Here is a 27,254-nt window from a genome sequence, read left to right as displayed (position 1 = left end):
GAATAATTTTAATTAATAATATAATAAGACGGTTAATAATTTTTACTACAAAAAAAAATATTTTCACTGACTATCGATTCTAGAGTTGTTAAACAGTGTCCTTTTGCATAACTACAACGGTTCTTTGAAAATAATGAAATAAAAGAAAATAAAGTTGACCCGCTTGACATGCATAGGGGGCACTCATTTATGAAAATAGGGACATAATTAATAATTTTTAATTAATTTTATTATTTGGTTTATCCTACGGATATGAAGTTAATTTTGCTTACAATAATAAGTTTTATTTATAACAATTTTTCAAAACTTTCTAATCTAAAACGAAATGAATAAGACAAAAAAACAACTTAATTTCTTCAAAAAAAAAGAATAAATAAAAACATAAAACGAAAAATCCCGATCTGCACTAATATGGCCGCCAAACATCAGCGTGCTTTGGAGTTCGACATCGAATAGCACCAATACTATTGTTACCACTACCACCGCCACCACCAATACTTCCAACACTTTGTTTATCATCAATATCTTCAGGTGGACTTAATGATCTTTGACTAGAACTAACTGGAGGTGAATTTTGATTCTCATGATCATTTTCTTTATCACTATTATGTCCAATTAATGTTGTTAAAGTCCGTTTTGTTGCCAAATTAATACATTCATCAGAATTTTTCAATCCATTTGTTTTATCAACAGAAGGACTAACAGTGCTATGAACATTTGATATTAATGATGAATGTGTTGGAGGTGTACCTCCATTTTGTAAATTCGATGAATTTGTATTACTCCTAAACCATGGCAAATCATAATAATTTCCATATAATTGTGTATATAACCATTGACTCGGTTGTGGAATCAATGGATTTTGTAAAAATAGTTGTGCAGCAAGAGCTGGATTAAAAGCTGCTTGTTGCTGTTGTTGATGTTGTTGAAATTGTGATGCAAAACCACTAAAAAATTCAGTTTTTCTTAAAGCTGCAGCTGTATTTCGTTGAATTAAAGAAGTAAATGCACCTCCACTTGTATTAATTGTTGTTGTAGAATTTTGCGGTGATGGACTTCTTTTATCATCGTCGTCGGGCAAAGAATTTGTTTTTTTAGGTGAACCTGTCACTGATATGTTATCACTTTCAAAACCTGCATCAATATTATTATTATCATTATCATTATTATTTAATGATTCATTGCTAGTTAAAGGTGGAGAAATTGTTGTAATAGACTGCGTTGAATTCGTTGCATTTAGGGGACCATTACTGTTATTAGTATTATTATTGTTGTTGTTATTGTGATTATTATCATTATTATTATTACTTAATATACTAGAATTATGTATTGGTGAATTTGTTGGGCTTTGTGTTGTACTGTGCGGATTACAAACTGATAATTGACTTAACTGTGCTAAATGATGATTTTCTACAATAAATATAAAATAACTAAATTAATTAAAAAATTTCACGCATTAATATAAAAAATATTTACCGTTAAAATTTCGTAAACCAGGACGGTCAAGACGATCTAATGTATTTGCTAATATATGAGGTGGAATTGGTGGATGTTGATGATGAAAAAAGGGTGCATGTGGAAATCCAGGTGGCCTTCCTATACCTGCCGGATTACCACCTAGCATACGCCAATCATGTCCATGTAAATGATTATGAACTCCAGCTAGATGATGAGCAAATCCTGAAAGAAATAAAAAAAATTAAAAAATAATTAGCAAAAAGACAAGTTTTTTAATCACACAATAGTAAATTTTATTATAAATTTAAGTAAGAGAAATTCTATAGGAATTAATGCACCATAATGTGGACATCGTTTCTAACATTCTTAAATTTATTCATTAATATATATTATTAAATATTAAGTATATGGGTCAAAGTTGCAAGATCATGTAATCTGACGCTTTAATTAACTCTATTAATGTAATTTTACATTCACCATTTCCGAAACAGGAATTGTGCCGTATCCAAGGGATAACTTATTTTATCGCCATGTTAAAAATTAGCCGGTTGACATTTTAAATAAATAAATTTTAAGACTTTCGGTCTTGTGGAATAAATTTTAAAGTTATAAATGTGTAATAAAAGATTTGTAGTCAAAATGCCAATCTTTATAAAAGCACGAATATTACATCTGTCATCGCATCTGTATAACGTCCTTTTTGATTACTAGAATGAGACGACTGCTATACAACTAACAATATTGATAAGTGATAAGACTCTTATAATAAGGCACAATTATTTGGAGTAAAATAATCTCTAGTAATTTCATAAGCGCAAAAACTTAAAAACTGTGACCAAAAATTTTTGAATTTAAATTGCTAAATAAAAGAATTAGAAAAAACTCTTTTACTACTTTTGGCCATTAGGAAAGCTTTACTTTCACAATACAGGGCAGTTTCTGCTCAATGTTACTTATTAGTCAAAAAGAAATTAAAATTAACAGCCTGGCATTATGCAATTACAATTATTTCCGAAATGTCTGCAAAAATTTGAAAAATTAAAACAAAATATTGAAATTCTCTATTAATATGCAATAATTATTATTTTACGCCTTATTTAAAAAATTGTTCAAAATCTAAGTTTTTCTGCTATATACACATTTAAATATATACAGGCAAGCATCTCGTGTATTTATATACAAAATATTGTAATTATTTTTAAGTCTTATTAATCTTATTTTTTCAATATTTTTTATAACTACTTTTATATTTATCAAAATATGTATATAAGAGTTAAGTTATATTTGTATAATAGCTGCACATATTATTTTATAAACTACAATTATTATAATATTTTAAAAGTACATATATGTATTTAAATATATATATAAAAAAAAGCTTTTTCATTTAAATGTGCTAAATATGAACCTCTATGTATTGGTTTCTGTGGGTGTACAAAAATGAGATTCCTTAGGATTCCCATAAATAATAAAATAAACTTATACATATATGTAGTCATAATATAAAATATATTATATATATACCTTACATTCGTATATATAATACATAAAAGAGTATATAAATTATAATGATGTCTTATAGTATTTTTAATAATAAAATAAATATAAAAAGACAAAAAAAAAAATTAACTTAAACCTTTTTTTTATAATCTTTCTCTTATATAGCTAAAAAGTATATTTAATATACGTACATACATACATTTATATTTTACTACTCTTATATATGATATTCATTAATATACTGCATATATATGTATGTAAAATTAATCTAAAGCGATATACAAATATAAGAACATCTATTACTTGCAAGTTTTAAAGCTTTTTGTGGCGCACCAATGGGACCACGTTATGCCCCTCCAACCAAGCAAACCATAAACTTCTTCCATATTTTTTTTTAGTTTTTTTTTTTTTTATTAGTTTCGTTCTTTTCTTTGTCTGTTTTTTTTTAGTTCTTTTTTTCTTTCTTTCTTTATTGCCATTAATATTCTCATCTTAATATTATATGAATACGGCTTATATATCCTTAAACCCTATATTATATAATATATTATATATAACGTATATATAGTGATATATATCTATGTATATATGAAATGAGTAGTGTTTTAGGTAATATAATACTTACAAAATATTAGTTTAAAATTTTATATATATTATATATTTGAAATTATTGCAGATATATATATATATACAATATGTTTAACAGACTCATATTACAGATTTAAATGTAGATTTTAAAAATTAAAGCTACCAATAACGATTATACAAGAATTTATTTTAAAGATACATGAGATTTTCTTAAAGAAATATAAAATAACAATATCATGTAAATATGTAATATTGTGTATTTATAGATAGGTGTTACTGTAATATTGTGTGTGTAGCTAGAATGTGTATACTTGCAAATATGATACAAACTTGGAGTACACACTCGGTAAAAGAACATAATTTTGAGTATATATGTGTATTCTTTTTTAAATTTTATCTTATTTATTTCTTTAAATAAAATGTACGAATCTCTACAATTTTCATGGAATTCCCTTTATACTCGTAGTTTTGAAACTTCTTCCCCGAAACCAAATATAAAACAATATTCGATTTTTAATATTTTTTTTTCATTACAATAGTTTTTGTTTTTGTTTTTTATTCCTTTTTAAATATACATCCATTTTTGTGTACACTTATTATTTTGTTCTAATAAAAAAATTTTTCAAGATGGCTAAAATAACTTGCATATATAAATAGATTTACTCATATATACAATATATATACATACAGAAGTGCAATTTAATAGTTTTGAATAAAAAAAAAATATATTTCCAAAAATAATAACTAAAAAACTTATTTTTCTCTAAAATTATATTATTGTTATTATTATTGTATAAGGATGATAAATAGACTTTAGGGAAAAACGGCAAATAAAAAATAAAATGAAAGAAAAACTCAAAAATGAACGCGCTATATACCTAAATTGTTCTATAAAACAAAATTTCATCTTCTTATTCAATAGCATTCATTTTCTTTTTTTTAAATTAAAAATTTATATACTAATACTTAATAAAGATTATTGTATATCTAAATATTTATATATAGACTCAAGTCCTCTATATACGATCATATCTATAACATAATATGGAAATATATATATGCACAGATACCTAAAAAGCAAGTACATAAATAGGTTATTATATTTTAAAGTTATGTACCCAAAGATCTGGGTAAAAATATGTGATTTAACTCAACCCCAAAATGGTTTGTTCGGTAATACCACTAGCAAGAAAATATTTTAAAATGTCTATGTATGTTTAACTGGAGAAAAATTATAATATACGAGTATATACCTAAATATAATAGGATTGTGTATAACAATATTGAACGGTAGGTTCGTATATAATTTTTAGATATTTATATACAATATATATATATATAGTTTGAGTAACAATGTATAAGAGAATTAAAATTATTGTATATAAAATAATTTTCTTTTCCCTTCTTTTCATTTTCGTATACATACATACATATACAAATGTGTATATTTAAAATTTTCAATTTTTGAATTCATGTATAAATGTATATAATATGTGTATTTGTTATTATTATAATTAATAAACATTTGTGTTTATATATACAGACTATGCAAATGTCATATACACCACCTTATGTTGATATCATTTATGTTTTGAATATTATTTGCTTAGAAAAATTTTTCATAGGATTTTAGGATCTTTCTATACACACAATTCATCTTTTCTTTTTGTATTTCTATCTTCTTTTTACTCAGTATTTTCATCTCTTATATTTTCTTCATATTCCTTATTATTTTAATATCTCGTATATATACCTATCTATATTGTATATGAGGATATTTATAAACATAGTAATATGTGGATTTACAAATAAAGACAGTCAAGAACAGGTAATTTGAGCCATATGAATAATTGCATAATTTTGGATAAGATCAGATATCACTTTAATTTTAAATCATTTTAATTTTAATTTATGGATTATTGCAATTAATATTGTTGCCTTGCTATACTCATATGTTTTCTAAAAACTGAAATGGGTTTTAAATGAAAGTTGGAAATTTTAAATAAATTTAATTGAATGAATAAAAATGTGACCTAAAATTTAAGGAAAAGGTTGTTTCGGAAAGCTTCCTTTGAAACAAATTTGCTTTTTCTCTTATATTTATATTAAATTTTGTTCGTGGATGTCATCATATTGCGAAGGTAAACGATTTTCTTTGTCCCTGCCCGTCTTTGATGTGGAAAAGAAGGCGTGTTCTGAGCAACCTGTTAGGGAGCCTTTCGTGCAGTTTTTTACATTCGCCAAAGAAGCTGGTTGTTTTGGGTAAATGGTCTTTTGATTGGATTACATGAGGCTTGGGAGATGTTAATTGAGGGTTGCTGGCGGGTTTTCTTGTTCGCCTAGTGCATGGGCTTCGCTTTAGTGGTCAGGCTGGGCTCCCTTTTCTTACTACTACTGCTACTACTAAACCCTTAATACAATTATATATAAGGTTGGACTTAAACAATAACATCATTTGTAAACAAATAAAAAAAAAACGAATAAATATAAATATTGCCTCATGGTACAATAAGATAACAAAGCTCAGTTATTAAGTCAACAAATTAAATTACACATTCAGTGAATAACTTTGGTAAAACCTGAAAATGAATTAAAACATGTGTAAAAAATTCTAGCGAGTCTAATTAATTGAGCCACAAAAACTAGACGTACAACGATCTATTTGTTTAGTATTTCAATGGATCTTCTCTTCTAAAAATTTTCATATTCAAATGAAAAAGATTTCACTGTATTCAAAATGCTATGAATTATAATACAAATATTTTAAAATTTGTATATAAGTTCAACCAAACCCAAAAAACAAAACAACAAATTCCAAAATGAAAGTAAAAATAATAGAAAAACAAAAAAACAGATAACAAAATAGAAATATTAAAGAATAGAAATGCTTTGGCAAGAAAAGCATACCCAGTGGCTAACCCTTTATCGCACATAAGGTTTCCTTACAGGACCGCATATTTAGGTTTTAGTGGGAGTAAAAGCAAGCCACTGGTACTGAACGAAAACGATATCCGCAGTCGTAAAATAAATATATAACAGTTTCTTATATATATGTATGTTAATTTATTTGCTGTATAGAAATATTCTTGTGCATATAACAGTATTTATATAAAATTATTTATAAAGTGAAAAGTTAAATATAAACACACACATATATGTACATATATATAAATATAGGCTATGAATATATAAAGAAATCAAAACAAGAAAATCTCTTTTTAAAGGACAAAGGAATTATATTTAGAATATATTTTTGTGTATACAAACAAATTTAATACGTATATGTATATATGAAGGTGAAGGAAGAAAATATCCTTAAAAATAAAATATAAATTATTATGTAAAATAGTATTCAAAGTAAAAATATAAATTATGTACACATAAAACAAAAAAATTAACAATAAATTTATATACAAAATTTTACATACTTTTCATATGCATATATTGTAAGTTTATATAACAAATTAAAATATGTATGTGGGCATATTAAATCAAATTATATGTACATAATGATAGAGTATATATTGAAATTTTAGTATATAATATACATAATATATAAGATGAAATGAAAATGAATTTAAACTTTAATCAAAAACAAAATGTAATTTAAAATACAACCAAAATTTAAAAAAAAAGGACAAGCTATATAAAAATAAAGGATATTAAGATTTCAATACAAAATATTTTTAATGTATATAAAAATGTAATCTGAATTATTTAAGTTAAAATTTTTGTTGTCCAATTGTATAAGTTTTCATTGTCTTGGGCAACTTATGTTTATTTTAAAATAAAAATGTCTCCAGATGTGTTTCTTAATATACTTGCTTCTTACCATATATAAAATAAATATTCTTGTTGTATATCCTTGTCATGTACGTACATATTCTTTTTTCTAAGAAGCACAGCCTACAAACTTGAACAAATTATAAATTTTATATTTTTCAATAAAATTGAGAAAATATAAAATTTTTTTTCTTTCTTAATTTCAAAGAGATTTAAATCCCTACCAACCAACAAAATTATTTTTATAAAAATGTATAATACATACGAGTATACGTACATGAATTGAATTTTTACACATACATAAATGTATAATGAAAAATGTTACATAATAGAAACACAAATATATATTTAAGGAGTATGTCATTAATATTCGACTACATTTTATATCAACTAAATAAATAACGAGTTTGCCGTCAAGGGGCTCTCAAACTGACAAGTTGAAATTTACTCCTCCAATCCAAAATGATTTAATCAGTTTTCTATACTATAATTTTAATTTTTCTTTACAATTTTTAAGAAATTTTTTTGGAAAACGAATTTCGTCCCAGTTTTCATTTAAAATTTCATTTATTTTATGTTTCATTAGAATTAAATTAACTGCTTTCGTGTAAAATAATCTTGTACACCATCATCAATATTACAGAAACATTTTGCACCGAATCTTCTTGAACTTTTTCCTAATTCAAGTTTTTTGATAATGATACCTAAAATATATTTTTCTAGCTCTCCAGTCACTGAAAACTGAGTTTTAAGACTTCACATTTAACGATTTATTAAAAATGTTAACAGCCTAATTGTGTATTTCGCTTTTTCTTCTCACTTTTCATTCTTCCAATTATATACAATTTTTTCAATAGGATTTTTGTGTATTTTTTCTCAAATTACGTTAAATCTTTTTCTCACTCGAAAATTATATTATATAAATATAATGATAGTTAACCACTTTCTTCACATTTGCCGAGTAAAAAAGCAAGATACACGACTAGGCCCTAAATTTAAAAATTCTCTAAAGTTTTTTGAGATATTAAAGCAAATTGTAAATCTTAGAAAAATTTTACCAATAAATATTTTAAATACTGAAAAGTTGGCCCTGGGGTCACGTTTTTGTCATATAATTTGAAATAATTTTATAAATGCGACTTAACATTCTTTTTTAATAGTTATTGCTTTACTGAATGTCTTATATTTTTGTTTAGGTCTACGTAACACTTATATCGTAACTTTTAATATTCAAGGTTATTGTTTTCTTCAATTTAAAACGTCAAGGTCCGATTTTATTCATTTAATTGTTTTTATATTGAACAAGAACGCATTTAAAGTTGGAGCGTTCAGTTCAGTGATTTCAATATAGGGATTAAAAAATTTAAAGTTATTAAAGGCAAAGCTGCTTATCCAACTCAAAAATTTTTGTGGAATATTTTTAATTTTGCAAAAAATAGTCATTCAAGTTTCATCAGCATTTTGAAATTCTGTTCCCTTCAAATAAAATTGGAGGCTATTTTAACAAAATTTAAAATTTGCTTCAATTAAGCTTAAAGTTTCATTGGTTACTATACCATATGGCATACTGGTATTATGATGATGTATTATTATTACTTTAGTATAAAATATCCTTTAAATATATATACATATACATATAGTAAAATAAAAAGTATCCTTGAAATTTTTAGAAAAAAAAAATTTTACATTTTTTTTTCTTCCTTTCCCCTACACTCATTCTTATTTCTATTTAAATTCAACTTTTTCAAAAATTACTATAAAATAATATACGCACTTATACGTAATCATTTGTACACATATATACTTTTTTCTGTATATAAGTATTAGACTTAACTTAATGGACATTTATTTTAGACTCAAATAATAAAGTAACTATGGTAATATTACCTGTAATTTTTGGCTTGATTATTTTCTCTTTAAATTTTATTTTAATTATTATTAAAGTTAAAATATCAAAAAATACAATCCCACTTACAAACCTACATACGTATGAATGTATATATACAAAATATATGTATATGAACAACAAAAAATACAACCATTGATATTGGTAGACCTTTCTATTAACTTAAAGTAAGTAAAATATATTATATACGAATAGTATGACTTTTAATTATAATTGAAGAAATTTTACAAGCTAAAATTTTGTAAGTATACAAATATATATTTACTATATATGTACATAACAAATACAAAGGTAAAAATAATAAAAATCTGTGTATGGAGCTACAGGTATATGAGAACAAAATATCAAAAGCTTAATAATATTTTTAAATAAAAATATATTCTCTAAAATTACCAAAATATGGTGGTAAAAATTTAAAACCAAAAAAATCAAAAGAATTAATTCTCAAATATTGGGTAATTTTAGGGAATTTTTATTGTCCCTAAAAATATGCAATATTTCTGTATATATAAAATATAATAAAAATATAAAAAATAGTAAAATTTTTGATTCCTAGCTATTATTCAATGGTTTTATATAATATATTTAGTTTAACTTGGATATTTTGTATTAATTTTAGCTATAATCTTTTAAGTTTGTAAAAAAGGCGTTGTTTTTCTTATGAAATCTTTTTATAGATAATGTATTCCTTCGATTCTTGTAAAAAATAGAATAATAATCCTGAAGCCAATTTTTTATATGAATTGTTAAAGAATTTTAATAATTCATATGTACCGTCGCAATGTTTCAAAAAAGCTCAATTGGAAAAGATCAAATTATTTTTTTCGATTCAAGACAAATTTTATGAAGACTTCTTAGAATTAAATTCAATTGCAAATTAGGAATAAAAAAATTAAAAAAGCACAAGTTTTGAAAGTTCACTCAGCAATAATTTTCTTTTTTAAACAAAATCGAATAAAATTATTTTTCCGTAAAATTTTAATTTCAGTAAAAGGCATAGTTAGTTTGGTAAAAAATATTTATGCAGGACTTACGAAAACCCTTCTTTTTCGACAATTTAAATCTGAAAATTTCATAAATCAATAAAAATTCTTACTTTGCCTTAGAGTTTAAAGAACTATTTATTAATTTATTTAAAATAGTGTTGAGAAATTTAATTTTCAAACTATTTATTAGTTATTTCCCAATCAAGCACCCATTCACCATAAATTATTTCTTCGTCAAATAAAATTCTAAAATTATTTCATTTAATTTAAATTGCTTATATTCTTCCATATGCTGTAAATAAGTTGGCTGCTCTTTGTACTCACAGAAACTTATTAATTCATAAAAATAAAATTATCAGGAATATCAGAAACATTCCATATACCTATACAAAGAGGCAAAATTTAGAATATTTTAGAGATCTACCATTAAGTTTTTAGTAGATAAGTACAGTCTATGCATTAACCGCACTAATACTAAAAATTAAAAAAAAATATTTCTTGAATTATCAAAAAAGGAACAAATTAATCAACATTTTTATTAATTGATTAGTGCTTTGAAAATTTCATTGATCTAATTTCTATGGAATCAGTTTAGGGAAATATTTACGATTACAAGCGTAACTAAATATTTTCGTGAATTCTTAAAATTTTAAATTGAGCAACATTTACTACAAGGTTACCCATAGAAATTTTCATACTGATTATATTTGAATTTCAATATTTTATTATTTTTCATATGAATAAAATCTAGACATCAAATTTTATGAACATTAAATGTTTAATTTAAAATATCGTTAAGAAATTTCACATTTTCTAACCGCATCAAAACGCGTTTATCAAAAGAATTCCTTAAAAATAAAACGGATATAAAACTGAAATATTTTCTTACTAAAGCTCTGAGAAATTCATTTTGCCGTCGGGATAATAGAAAATAATTTCGTTTTCTATTGATGGTATTAAAATTTTTTTTAAAAAATCAAACTTAAATTGCGGATAAGTTACTAAAGTTACAGATTTTAAGAAAAAAAATTAGAACAAAAATTAATTTCTACAAAACATGAAAATCATTGTTTTGGTTTTGGAAAGGACACGCACTTTAATCATTAAAAATTCCATTGTAAAATAAAAATAAAAAACCGACAAATAAATAAAAAATAAAAATTTCGACCATCACACTAATTAATTCAAATTCTTCTGGATCCATTCCAAAAACAAATGAAAAATTGTTCGGAACAAAAAAAAAAATACACTAGAAATTATAAGACACTACACACAAAAATTTTATAAAATTTTATATATCCTTTTTTTTCTTGTTTTTTTTTTTTAAAGAAAATCTGCTAAAAAAGGGTACCAAATATGACACAACATCACCGCATACGTATCCCACAAAAGCTCGTTTAAAAGTACCTACTAGATTTAAAAACAACAAAAACAACGATTACAACAATGATTATTACAAAACAAAACAAAAAAAAAAGCAAAATAACAAGAAAAAAACACAAAATCAAAGAACCAACTCCGATTGAGTATATACTTGCATGTATATGTGTATGCATATATGCATATACTCAAATTATATAAAAAAATTCAACCAATCTAACTTGATATGTGGCTCCACCATATTTACTCTTATAAAATTGAGAATAAAAACAACAAAAAAATTGAACTTAAAAAAAAACAAGTTCCCTCTAATTTTTTTTTTTTTTTGCTATTTCCTTGTTGTTTTTGTTATTCCTTTAACATATTATTAAGAAAATTTTCTTATTCGTATATCCACACATATTAAATAACTAATACACTCACAATTCCACAAAAAAAATTTTATATAAAAATTTTATGTTATCATCCTTATCATACACATGCTTATGTATGTATGTATATATAAAATTTATAAGAGCATATCATCATGAGACTCTAAATTAAGAAAATGGAAAACCAAAAAACACACAAAAAATGTGCCAAATAATTATGTCAATGTATAAGTGATGTCGTGGCAAACGATAGGAACACAAAAACAGAAAAACAAAATAATAGAAGACATGAAAAAAAAACAAAAAAAAAACCAACATTAGCAGAAAAATGTTTAAAAGAAATTAGAATAAAAAAGAGGAAAAAAAATCTCAAATAACTAAAAGAAAATGAAAATACGAGAACGAAAAAATGAATAAGAAAAATGAATAAGAACAACAACATTTTACTGTAACTAAAGAAAGACAAAAAAATCTAATTCTCACAAAAAAAAGAAAAAAAATTGAGAAATTTTGTGGATTTAAATTTAAACCACATTTAATACTAGAGTATTCAAATCACCTACACAATTAAAAAATTTATTACACACAAATACCTAAGTTTGATTTATTTGAATGTAAATTTCAAGTAAAGAAGAAGAAATCTAAGTATACCTAGGTATATACCAATTTCTAAACTAACATATTAAATATGTAAAAATATTCAAACACGCACACATGCATACGTTCATTAAAATTTAGTTTCTATTTTTAGAAAGCGGAGAACATTTTCTACATTTTCTATTAACTTAAATAAAGAGAGAGAGCGCTCATTAAAACATTCATACACATTTGTATGCTTTCATACAAGTATGAATGTATTTATTGTACAGAAGCAGAAAATTATTGCTGCAAAATACTGAGTAATTGTATTCTTTTAATATCCTTATACTTACAACGAAATAAGGATATTACAAATAAAAGTACTCGAAAATAACAACAACAACAACAATAACGTATCAGCTGTTCTCTCATATTAGCACTAAGCATTCTTTTAAAGCACGTGAAATAAAATATAATTTTTTCTAAATGTACACAAATACATTTACATGTACACCAAATTACTCTTAATAAAAAATAACATATGTATTCATGTTTAATATTAAATTCATCGTAGCAATAATATTAAAAATAATAGAAAAAATTAAGAAAATTTTCTCAAAAGAATGCGCATTGAGAAAATTACTTTAATGCTAAAAACGAAACATACGAGTATAAATAGAGAGAGAATGAGAGGAAAAGAGAATAAGTAAAAAAAATAAAGAAAATGAGAGCATAATCATTTTAATTGAGTATTGAAAATAACATAAAATGTACATTTTCTATTTCTGTACATAATGTAATAAGAAAAAGGATAACAGAACAGGTGCAGTAGTTGTAAGATGCTGTACAGTTTTTTTTCTTCAACAATATTAGATATGTATTTGTTAAATGTAATATATTTATTTATTTAAAATATATATGAAGATTAATATGATTGTATCATATCCTTTACACACGCATACAATGTAAGAATTTTTTTTTATTAAACAAAAGAAAAATAAAAGAAATGAGAATAATTCATTCTTTTTTTGTAGTTTCAATGGGAAGGATGTCCTTAGTGATGAGAAAAAGAACAAAAAAAAAAATTAATTTAAAAAATATTAAAAAGAATAAAGAACAAAGAAGAAAGAAATCGAAAAGGATTTTATAACAAGACATAAAAACGAAAGAAAAAAAAAGGATGCAATTTGCAACCATACTTTTAAAGCAAAACAAAAAAAGAAATAAAATTAAAAAGAAAATTTTATATTTCTAATTAAAAAATGGAAGATTTGTAAATTTTTTAATTTAAAAATAAAAATTCTTAGCTAGAATTATGCACAAGTTCCGGCTTTTATTTACAAATTTTACTTACACTAACCTTTTATATCAAAATAGTGAAAATTAATTGAAAAGTACGAAAAATTCAGAGTTTGTTAAATCAAAGTTTTGTGTTATTAAATTAAAGAATTTTAATGTTATTGCCTTCTTTGAATTTATAAAAGTTTGTAAAACACCACAAAGATTTTTAATTTGAAAGGAGTTTAGAAAAATATGGCAATTTATAAGGCTTTGTATAACATTTTCTAGCTCATTACAAAAATGTTTTCCCGTCGGGAATTAAAAATTTCAATTATCTTATATTATTTATAAAATTTATTTGTCGAATGCACATTTCTTTTCCTAGTTAAATAACAATGTACTCTTATTTTAAACTCTATAAGCCATTTTAAATTATTATAGGAAAAATTTTATTCCGTCGGAGTTGCAAGTATTTAATATGAATTTAGTTTTCTGCTATTAATTAAATTCTTAAAGAATGATTCCAAAATTTTCGATTTACTTTCGAACATAAGAAACTTTATAATTCCTAAATATTTAATTTATTTAATTTTATTCTTATTTTATATTTTGAGTACTTCAGTATTCATTTCATCCTTAAAATTTGTAAGATATGTAGATTATTAAATATCGAATAAGAATTTTGAATCATTAAAAATTTAATTTAAATTTATTTGTATATAACATATTTGGTATTTAAATTTATTAAAGGTGTATCAAGAGGTCTAATTATTTTCCTTAGCTCAATTTTAAATTTAAGGTTCAATTATTAAATTCCTGATTATCCTTAATTGTTTTTTATTAGTTTGGTCTAAAGTCTAAAGGAGGATAACTTTATACTTGCTTACTTAGTTTCTGATTTTGAGCAAAACTCGACTCATTTTTAAGTTAATTTCAAACAAATATTTTCTAGATTTCTAATTTTTTTTCAGTTTTCTACATGTTTTTACATTGAAAGTTTTAAGGAGACAATTTCTAATTATGAAGGCAATATACTTGTAATACAAATATGATTTCGAAAATAATTCAAATATTTGGTCAGCATTTCAAAAGATTCTGAACAAGTTTTTTTGTTTGTTAGAAAATTCTAAAATTATGTAACGTACTAGAATCTTCATTTGCTTCAACAACTTTGACAGATTTATTTGCAGTACAATGTGGTAAAGGGAGATGCACTACACTTATAATTTAAGATATGGTTTAAAATAATTTTGCAAAAACAATAAGAAAAAGTTTAACATTATTTTTTATGTTAACTAGAAACTTCTAGATTATTAACATTGAAAGTAAATTACTAAAGTCTATATAATATTTAAGTAAAATATATTTAAACTAATTATAAAATATAATATGTTAACAAAACAATGCAGGAGCTATCAATAAGTCGGCAAAATCCCCTAAACATGTAAAATTCATTATCTTGTCTTTGACCTATGCAATTACAATATTAAATGAATTATTGAACGAAACTACAGCCACAATAATTTCAAAATTTCTTAAAACTCGACAATTTGAAATATAATGCACCTGTTTTTATCGGGGACTACCTATGGGGAGTATCGAAGATTCTATGATGTACCTAAAGCAAAATGACAGAATCAATAAATCTAATTTGGAACATCCTTGACTAAAGGATGAAATTGTTTCCTTAGGAAGTGTTCTCCTTTTGCATTATTTTGTAAAATAATAAAAAATTTGCATTTTCATTTTAGAGCCCTTAAAACTATTTTTGGAGAAAGCGTTAAAGGGCTAAAATTTTTCTAAAAAATCGTAAACCCTTTTGAAAATCTGATTTTCTGATCTTTATTTTTAATTTTTATTAAATACGAGTCAATAATTTGTGAAACATTCGAATCAGTACAAGTTTTTTAGAGTATCAGAACGATCATGTCGATTCATTATAATAATAGTATTCAGTACTTCTACATTTAGAAATTCCATTCACAAAAAAAGAGCTTTTTGGTTTCTACACCCTTGAGGTTAGAAAGTTGAAATTTCATATATATGTACGTGGGCCTTTGCTAGAAACTTTTTCGTAGAAGAAAATTTTTACCTGTCTCCGACCTTTGAAAGTTGTAGCCCACCAAAACTTTAAAAACGCTATGCTTTGACATTTTATTGTAACAAAACCACAAACATATTTTAATTTCTGTAAAAATAGAAAAATAATGGCTGGCTTCTTCTATCGCAGAATACAATACTTATACTTAAAAAAACAAAATGAAATTTGAATAACGGAAAATTAAAATTTAACGTTATCTAAAGTTCGTTTTTTTTCAAAGTTTTAATATAGTTTTTCTTCTAGATCGCAAGTTGTGGAAGTCTAAAATTTTAACAGCTTTTATTATTAATAAATAGTTTCTTTCGTCAAAAGAAATTTTTTTTCCACCACCACCCCCTGTCAAGCTTTCGTCTCTAGGAATTTGTAAAATTTGAATTTTCGGCACCTTATATTTCTTAAACTGCAAACTTTTCCAAATTTCTATAAACGCACAAAGCTAACTGTTAATGCCGTGCCATTAAAAAATATAATTATTTTTCTTAAATTCGGCAATTAACCCTTAAATTGTAGCCTTATCTTATCAATTAATAACGCCTCTCTCAATTATGTTTGAGTGTCATTTTAACGTCTCTTTTAATTATTTTTATTGATTCATCCTAAATGTATGCAATTTTTTGAAAAATGTTTGAATATGATTGAATACTTTGCGAACCATTGGTTTGACCCAACTTTATTTATTCATGTATTTGTTACATAAAGTTCTCAAGCTAACAGATTTTGTTTGTTGAAAAAATTGAACCAAAATTAGTAATTTACGACACTTATACATGGCACCTTCAAACTATTTCATGCCAATCTCTACTTGTGTAGCGTTGCACTTTAAATAATACTTTTTTTAATGATAAGAATAAAATATTTCATTGCATAGTACGAAATTTTAATGAATTCATCTTAATACGCTATTATTGATTTTTAAAGCTTCAGTTTTCTTCAGCTACCATAAAATTTTCATTTTTATACAAATATTCTCAACAAATTCTTTGTATTATCTTAGACAAAATAAACAAAAAGAGAACCATAAAAAATATATGCAGACAAAGGAAAGCAAAACCATCATTTGACAAAAGATAAACGATTTTTGTGCAAGAATTTTTACAAAGCGATTTATGCGTACATCTTTGGAATTTATCATTCGGAATAAAGTTTCTCTCATTCCTACCATTTCTAGAATATCCTTTTCTTATTTGAATTTATTTAAATTTTTAAATGATATAGAGAAAAGTACAACAACAAAAATTTTTTATCAATAACTAAAAAGGATAAGAAAACTTAAAAATTTTTCTTTACTCTCTGGCCTCTGTCATCGCCTTCGTGTTTCGTCTTCGAAAAGATTTAACGATAACGATGTTTTTTTTTTTATTTTAAAGATACATTATAAATTTTTATTATTTTAATTCCATTTTGTATTTTTTTTTTTAGAAAATTTTGCAGAAAAAAAAAATCTAATTCTTTACAAAATTTTATCAGTACGTCTGGATGACAAATACAACAACATTTTTACGATGCACTTAAAAATTTCCAATGTACAATTTGTTATTCCAATTGAGATTGGATTGAAATTTTAAATTATATTCTTTGAAGAACTTTTCTAAAGAATGGACATTCGAAACAGCATTGCATAGATCTGAACTCTAACTCATTTGGTAACGGATTAATGCTAATATTCATTTATTATGGATATTAATGTATAAGTACGAATAATTTCTTTGCATTTTGCATACAAAAATTGATGACAACTAAAAATTATTCAAAAACTATATTTAGTTAAACTGTCTTAAAATGAAATTTCGAAAAGAAAATAAGTGTTTAAGGAAAAAAATACATATGCAAACCTTTAAAAACTCTATTTCTGAACGTTATAGAAAAATTTGCCAAGACCATATTGTTGTATCCGGCATATTTCTAAATAAAAGAACATTTTGCAGCACTTAGAGGAAAATTACTTCTGCACCCGCATTAATCAAAATGTATCTGTATATCAAATGAATTTTAAAAATTATATTTAGAAGCATTAAGTAAGGAAACTCTCTAAATATAAGAAAATTTGAATAGCTATAAGATTGTTTTCATTAACAAAATTTTATATATGAGAAGCATTAATTGTTCTCTTAAAACAAAATGAAATTTAACTTTAAAGGCTTACGCCATGTGGTGGTAGTTCTCACGGTATTTAATTATTTACTATATATAAACTTATTATTAATTTGCTTATTTTAAAAACTAGTTAATCTCCTATTCGCAAGTCCAAACAACAAACAATGAATAGCAAAATTTTAAATATAAATCGGACAATTAATATGAACAATAGATTTTTGTGTGTCTGAAAAGGGTCTGGTCTGAAAGTTTCGTGTAAACTCAAATTACATATATTTAGATCACAATTTTTCTAGAATAAACCTAAATTTATTGTCCAGAATTTTTAATTTACATAGCAATACAACCCAGCGCAGAAAAAATACATGAGAATATTACTTAAATATTTTTTAGTCTCAGACCAAAGACACAAACCAGATTGTAAAGTACATTTTAAACCACAACGCAAGCTATTTTTTGTTCAATTTGGAAAATTGTGAATCTTTGTTCTAAAATCTGTACTAGCAGAAACCTAGTAAGTTTTATCCAGGTCCACAGATAAGTATCAACGTGATATTGGATTTTCAGAGTCTTTATTATATTTACAGGACGTTTCAGAAAAACTTTTAAACAATATTCCACGTTTAAATTAAAATTACGCCAAACGTAGCCTAATTTGATGCAGTATAATTTATAATGAAAATATTATAAAAATCTGCGAACCAAACTTTAGAATGTTGAATTAAATATGAAACGAACCTATTCAATTTTGATTGCATCCACTGATTACAAAACATTCTTCATGGAATTTCTCACAAGAAAGAGCCATTAGATATTAATACCACCACTCATATTTGGTAACATTTTTGGCCCGCACATTTTATTTTTCTACAAATGCTTCACAAATACAAGGATATGAAAAAAAATTTTAAAAGAACAAAAGAAGACAATGAAAAAAGAACAGACAATATTTAAAACAATGAATAATTATAATATATTTTTATATACACTTTTGAATATACACACACACGTCATATTCTTGTATATAGTGTACGTATAACATAGTATACATGCTTAATTTTGATATTGTATTTAACATAAATTGTATCTCATAAATTTTAGTGATTCTGTTTTTTTCAAAAAGTAAACATTAAAAATTTTAATCCCTTCCTATTTATTTTTTTTTTTTCATTTTTGTTGTCGTTTTTTACTTTGGAGCCATTTATTTATTTACTAAATATAGTTATTAATACAAACATTCGAGTATATACAAGAATATACAAATAATGTATATGTATATGAGAGCTTAAAAAATGTTAAATGTCAACATTTTTAAAAAGGATATTATGTATTAAGAAAAGTCCTTAAATTTAATGTCAAATATTCAAAAAAAAGAAAAAGTTGAAAACAACAAATAAGCTCAATAATTTTGAAGTGAAAATGTCAAATTGGAACTGGTTTATAAAATTGAAAAACTTAAAATTGATGACATAAAGGATACTGGGAGTTTCAAAATTGCAAAGGAAATATGAAATTTATTTCGTACCTTTGTACGCGTTCGGATTTGTACGTGGTTAATTTAATTAACCAATTCAAGCTGACTGGTTTTACTAAGAAATGATCTTTTAATTTTAGTCAAATTCAAAGTATGACTCTTAAAATTAAAAAAAAATTGTTATGTTATCCGTTTTCAACATTAGCTTTGCATTGAGTTACGCTTGCAAATAAAATTTAAGGCATTTTATACCCAATGTATTAACAAGAAAATTAATCAAACCGATTTAAAAACCCCCACAAATCATTCCCATAATTATGTGAATTCTTTTTGGAAAAATATAAGCTTACAATCTTTCCTATAATTAAGGATACAATGTATATTATTTGGTGAGCATAGAATTGACAAATCTGAAAAATATCTCAGAACTGAAATTGAGTATTTTAAATTAAATTATAAAATAAAGTTTTGCAAAATTAATTAGCAGAACTTCGAAATTTCCGTACAATACCCTTGATTAAGGACAAACTTAACAATTTAATTAAAATGGAAAAAAATACAAGATTTTAAAAAGATAATTTCCATCTAAAAGGTACAATGGGATAAGCCATTTAATTAGGTGAGACTGAAAATAAAAGTTTTATTTTAATAGAGAAAAGTCAATCAAAAATTTTTAAAGATACAAAATGAAGTTTAGTTATATTAACTCTTAATTTATAATTATCGATAGGCTTACATTTTCTAATGCAAAATCATAAATTGATTTACCAATAAATATTTGATTATTTGATTATTCGATGTTTGTACATACTTGTTCTTAAAACAGCGGAAACCCGAATATTTTGAAATTTAACTGAATTATTTGTTATGAACCTGAAAACCCCTTCATTATTTTTAGCATTATATTGTTTGTAGAACCAATTTATAATTCAATCTGTTCTTTGGCAAATTTATATTTTAAAAGTCATATTGAAAGGCAATGTTTAAGAAAACTTATTAAATTTCAAATATTGAATTGCAAGTATCAGTAATTTTGTTGTCTAAGATACAGTTTTATTTTTTGAATAGCATTTGGATTATCTTATTTTACGTATTCCATATAAACATGTAATCCATGAGTAAATCAAAAATATTTACATTTGCAAAGTTAAGTTGATGGCATTTAAGTTATTGTACTCTTCCGAAGCACCGAAATATCAACATTTTACCTTACTATGTCATATGACGTAGTAGCTATCCCAACTGCTTTATGTTGAATTTATTAAAATTTTAAGGTTATTTAAAATTATGAGCACTTTGCTTCAAAATTATCCAGCGGATTTATTCTTTAATTGTAATAAAAATTTAATACGATTTTTTTTTCAATATTTTCACACATAAAAACTCTAAATTTTAGGTTTTCCAACTCTTCTAACTTAACTTTTGTAAATCAAAAGTAAAAAAAACTTAACATCAAAACTATAAAATATATACAGTCATAGCCACAATTATTTTCACAAGGCAAAATTTTTGTAAAATAAAAGTTTAAATTCATATAACTTCTACAATTATTAATATTTTAAGTCCATATTTATTTTTTAAATTCATTAATGGTTTACATATCAATACATAAAAATAAAAAGCAAAACAAAAAAACACAACAAAAAATAAAAACAAAAATGTAATAGCCAAAATTATTTTCACACATTCTCATAGCGCCAAAATTATTTTCACAAAGCTTCAAAAGGATTGAAAACCTAGAAATAAATTTTTAATTTTTTTTTACTTTGAATAATCAGACTTTAACCTAATATTTGGTGTTTCCTCCCTTAGCATCAATGACCGCCTGGAGTCTTCTCGGCATTGATTCTATAAGTACTCGCTCCATTTCAGAAGAAATCGATTCCCAAGCATTTAAAGTGTCCTGCCAAGCCTCGTCCTGACATTTCCCAATTCTAGCAGGAATCAGTGATTTAAGGTTGTGCCACATGTTTTCAATTATATTTAAATCAGGACTCTGCGGGGGCCATTTAAGAGTATTTTGTTCAATATCTGACAAAAATTGTTTAATCATGTGGGCAGTATGAATAGGCGCATTGTCTTGTTGCAAAATAAAATTAGTACCAATAAGTACATCGCCAGCAACAATTGCAACATTATTCAAAAGTTCTAAATAACTAGATGCAGTCATTTTATTGGGGCATAAAACAATGGGTCCTTTACCATAATATGAAACACATCCCCATATCATAATTTTTCCTCCATTAGAATGACGTGTAGGGGCAGTAACTGCTCTAGTTTTTTTATGTATTGTCTCAGAATGATAATAATGTCGCCCATAGGTGCCGTCTGATGAAATCGTAGTCTCATCGGTCCATAATATTTGCTTCCAATACTCTAAAGACTTATCTTTATATTCCAAAGCAAATTGCAATCTAGCCTCTCGATTTTTAGGAGTAATATAGGGTTGCTTGCGAAAGATTTAAATCCGTTCTCCTTAAGTCTCCTGCGAAGTGTTGTCATACTTACTTTATTTTCCCGGTTGTCGTTGAAGTTAGACAACGCTGATTTAAAAGTTTGGCGTGGATATATTTTAAAAGACCGACATATAAGTGTGTCATCTTTTTTATTTGTCACTCTTTTTCTCCCTCTCCCTGGTAGGTTCTCACAATTATGATGATTTTTATATTTGTCTACAAGGTAATAAACAGTTCGCCGATCACAATTATATTTTTTAGCTATTTCTGAAGCTGAAACACCGCAATTAAACTCAGCAATTACTGTAGCACGCGTTTCGATTTTTAATTCTGCTTTTTTAGGCATTTTGAAAATTTATATGCACTTCACTGGAACGCAACTTTAGCTCTAATGATTGCAAATTAATATTTTTTCATTTATTATGGTGAATTGTGTTCAAATTTACAACAACAAATCAGTAACAGTTATTTGAAGAGCTCTGAAAATAATTGTGGCGCCATTGACGATATGTGAAAATAATTTTGGCTATTAGATTTTTGTTTTTATTTTTTGTTGTATTTTTTTGTTTTGCTTTTTGTTTTTATGTATTGATATGTAAACCATTAATGAATTTAAAAAATAAATATGGACTTAAAATATTAATAATTGTAGAAATTATGTGAATTTAAACTTTAATTTCACAAAAATTTTGCCTTGTGAAAATAATTGTGGCTATGACTGTATAATAAAAAAATTATGGTAAAACTATACAATGTGCTTCGCAAAACGTGCCAAATATTTTCAGAAATGATTCTTTAATCAATTTTTCAGCAAAGAATTATATGTACTCGTTTTCGAGAACCAAAGGCAAAATAGGAACCAGATTTTTCCTGCATATCAAAAAATGCTCATAATTTTGAACCATGTAACATAGGACAACCATTGGATGCTTGTGTTATAGGTGATTGATCGCTCTTTATTTTCGGTTTGGCAATCAATTAAATTTTAGCCATATTTTTCCAGATAAAGCTCGTTCAAATAAGATCTAAAAGTTAGTCCATATAACATTTTCCTCTATCTCTCATAGTATTGTCAATAAAACGTAATAAAATAATGTGTTTCAAAAACGATAAAGCGAAAAATACATAGTTCATCAATTCCATATCACAACCCCCTCACCCACATTTTTTGCTGGAAATTGATCAAGGAATCATCTCTGAAATTATTTACCATTTTATGCGAAACGCCCTGTATATAACATTTTACAACATCGTGTTTTTTCGGAACCATTCTTCTGTGAGCAAAAAATATTTTTTAAAATAAATTATATGTAATGAATTTATTATTAATACGTTAAGTTTGTATGTGTATATAATGTATGAACATACATATGTACATGTAGAGAAATATTTACTTTATCAACTACTTATACTTATTATAACGAATGTATTAAAAATATAATTTCTTTGAAAAAGAAACACCAACACAACAGAACATGAGTAGATTTTCATGCAAGAAAAATTCGAGAATTAAGGGTTAAAATGTTACGTTATAAGGCAACGTACCTACTATACACAGGAAAAATAAAAAAAACACAAGAACTTTACAAAATTCTCTTATGACTTGGATTAATTTTAAGCTTTTTTTTTCTCTTTTTATGTTTGTTTTTCTTTTATTTTTTACAAAATATGTCAAATAAATTACGAAAACTTTCTTTTTACTTTCCTTGCTTATTTAAATATTTATTTAATAGCAAAAATTAATTATATTAATTTTTTTATGTTTTTGTTGTTTTTTTTTGTTTTCCTTTTCAAAAAATTTTTAGTGCTCTTATTCGTTTATCTTTTCAGTCTTTACAACTCTTTTTGTGATTATTTACTAAAAAAAAAAAGTAAAAAACTAAAATTAAAAAGGATAAAAACAGACATTGTGGTTTTTTTTCCTCTCTTTTTTAAGAAAAATCCTTAAGAAAAATTATTTACGGAAGAAAAATTTTCATATTAAATTTAATAATATAAAATTAAATTAATTATTATTTATACAAAGAAGAACATGAGTACATACATAAATAAATTTTATATTATTAAAATGTGTAAATAAACAAATGAGTTTATGGTTTAAGAAAAACGGCGAATACTTATTCCTTGAAATGAAAAAAAAAACAGCTCAACCTCTGAATTAAAAAAAAAGAAGCGATAAGGAAAATTTTACAAAATGTTTTTACAAACTTCAATGTAATTTGCTTAGTAAATATTAATAAAAGCCTAAGATTCAAATTTTAAAACTTATTCACCCATTCTTTTCTAAAAATATGCAAAAAATTTGCGTGTAGGAACCAAAATAAATATTAAGTAAATTTTTAAATGGAAAATTTTATTTTTTAAACGGCGTATAAAAATCTTAATGAGAATTGAGGTTTTTCTTGAAATTTTTTTGATTTTTAATTGGAATATTTTTAATCTCAGTCACAAAAAAAAACAAAATGCTATCATTCTATTTTGCTAGCACATAATTTTTATAATTTACGCTAGTTTTGATAGCATAATTATAGTTAATTTATAACAATCAATAATTAATTTTTATAAATTACTTTATTTTATAATTTGAAAAATCTTGTTTTTAAACATAAAGAGCCTGAATTGAGATATAGATTTTTAGACAAGGTTCAACTAACTAATCGTGTAATAATAATGTTGCCTACTTTTACGTAATCCATTCAAACGAACCCTGTTAAGCATACAGTAAGAATATAATGTTGATTTAGATATCGATAACTGCCTGCAATGAAAATCTAAAATGTACTCTTCAAATTTAATTAATGGCTTGCATATAAATATATATAATTAGAATTTCCAGGAATTAACAAAGCAAAAATACTTGTTTAATTATTTTCATTTTTTACCGAATTTATTTGTTTTCACAATTAGCAGTACAGTAAAACTGATACAGTTCACAATGGTAGGCCATTGTATTAGTTAACATTGATCAATCTTAATTTTATTTTAAGATATTTTTCTCATTTAATTTGATAAATGAAATTTTGATTGGAGCATTTCTAGAAAAAAAAGTCGATGAAAGCAAGAATAATGGTAAAATACCACATTTTACTTTAAAATTTTAAATGAGTTTTTGTATTCATTTTTTAAAAATGACCACGTGCTCAAAATTGTCTAAAAATAAATACAGAAGAAATGACTCATATAACAAATAAAATGTTAACAAGTAAAAACGTTTCAGTCGGTATAAACCAATTGAATAATACCCTGCACCTTTCGTTATTGTGTAGCAATTACTCGAACCTGTGAAGTCATTCTATAGAAACTTCACGGATATGTCTGACCTATAATTGGACATCCGACTGCCAAGTTTCATAAATCTGACTTTATAATTTTTCCAAATATTTAAAATTAGCTTTTGGAGTTGTATGGCAAGTACCTGAACCTGTCAAACAATTCCATCAAAACTTCACAAATATATCTGATCTACAATCGGACATCCAACTGCCAAGTTTCATGAATCTGACTTTATTATTTTTCCAAATATTTAAAATTAGCTTCTGGAGTTGTATGGCAGGTACCCGAACCTGTAAAGCAATTCCTCTAAAACTTCAGAAGTATATTTGACCTATAATTGGACACATGACTGCCAAGTTTCATGAATCTGACTTTATTATTTTGCCGAATATAAAAAATTTGCTGTTGGAGTTGTATGGCAGCCATCCGAATCGGTGCAGCTATCCCATTATAATTTTTAGAGCATGTGTAGTATATAATTGGACACATGTGTACAAAGTTTTATACATTTACAGCTTTATTAGTTTTTGAAATATTCAAAATAAACTCTATGAGTTGTATGGCAGCTACCCGAACCCGTTGTCCGAATTAGTCCAATAAAAATAGGGTTCGTCCTTGGCACAAAAGAAAAAACTTGTGAAAGTTTGGTGTCGATTGAATTATTCGTTTTTGAATTATCGTGCGAACGGACGGACGGACGGACGGACGGACAGACGGACATGTCTAAATCGACGCAGAATTTTACGCTGAGCAAGAATATATATATATGTCCATACCGCAGATGACTCCTTCAAGTAGTTACAAACTCCATACCAAAGTTAATATACCCTTCACGAAGTGCAGGGTATAAAAATATTTAAGATAGATGTAAGTAAAAAAATTTCAAAATATAAGAGGAAGTTCAATAAGGTAAATAACCCAGATTAATGCAATTTATATAATAAAATTTTTCTAAATAGTTTTTGTATTGCTAAAATAGTAATTCTAATTTACAGCAATTATTATAATGATTATTTATAATAAGTTGAAATATTTAAATAACAATAATCATTGGTATGACAATTAATTAGTTTCCTCTCATTTACAGTCAATAACGTTATAAAAGCTATGATGCTCTTCTCACCAAATACATTTAAATTAGTAAAAAATTTTAACAAGAAATTTTTAATATTTTTAATTCTTTTTTTTTAAATGATTAAATTTTTTGTTGATTATTATTACTTTTATTCGCTAAAATAGGAATTATAGAAATGAATCAAGGAATTATCACATACAGCTACCAACTCCCCTCCGCTCTCTTTCTACGAAAATATTTATTATAAAATATGTCACATTGTCAGATCGTAAAATTTAGTCCTTGTTTGTACTTTTTTGTTTTTGATTTTAATATTTTATATACATACATATTATATATACTTACATATACCATAATACATAATATTTAAATTATCACCCTCAATAATAAAAATATTTTGTAATAAGCGCCCTCTAAGGACATACATAGTCTTTATATTTAACTTTTAAGGAAGGCTAAAAATATCTAAAAAGTTCTAAAGGAGCATTTACTCTTTCTTACATTTTTAATATATTTATAAAGCCCTTAAATGAAATTGTTAAGTTTTTATAAAAAAAAAACTTTTGGGGCCCCCAGACCGATTTTCAACTACTTTACTTGTAAAATTGTAATATTTTTGCTACAAGTAGCGCAGTGTACACAATTATTTGTTATAATAAAAAAGGGGTTATGTATGATGTCGCGCACCTTCTGTGCTCGTATTTTTCAGTTATGAGAACTCATTAAACCCCTTTATGTGTTTTTTTTTTTGTTATTCTTTTGTTAATGCCATTTATTTTCGTTGTTTCTTATTTCTGTTAATGTCGCAATTCTTTTAAATATTGTGCTATAAGAGAAGTAAAAAGTGTGACGAAGAGAATGAAGTTTTCCTCGCCCTTTTTCAATGTTAGCGGGTTAAATGACAAAACAACGGTGATAATTTTAAATGTTTTTAACACCAAAAATTCAT

The 27,254-nt window shown here is 25.0% G+C and overlaps 1 protein-coding gene across 1 annotated transcript in view; it reads right to left on the bottom strand.

Annotated features, from left to right (window-relative positions):
- Positions 1–243: 243 nt before the first annotated feature.
- LOC129618870 (putative uncharacterized protein DDB_G0286901) overlaps positions 244–27,254 on the bottom strand; it is a 79,164-nt gene continuing 52,153 nt past the window's right edge. The window contains exons 4-5 of the mRNA XM_055533895.1: positions 1,477–1,680; positions 244–1,410 (exon numbers count right to left, since the gene is read on the bottom strand). Coding sequence (XP_055389870.1) covers positions 407–1,410; positions 1,477–1,680 — 1,208 coding nt within the window. The 3' untranslated portion in view covers positions 244–406. The remainder of the gene's footprint in view (positions 1,411–1,476; positions 1,681–27,254) is intronic.

Source organism: Condylostylus longicornis, unplaced genomic scaffold, assembly GCF_029603195.1.
Source record: "Condylostylus longicornis isolate FDR11 unplaced genomic scaffold, ASM2960319v2 ptg000010l, whole genome shotgun sequence".
Classification (NCBI taxonomy): domain Eukaryota; kingdom Metazoa; phylum Arthropoda; class Insecta; order Diptera; family Dolichopodidae; genus Condylostylus; species Condylostylus longicornis.
The sequence above is the reverse complement of the archived record's forward strand: the minus strand, read 5'-3'. Positions and strand labels throughout refer to the sequence as shown.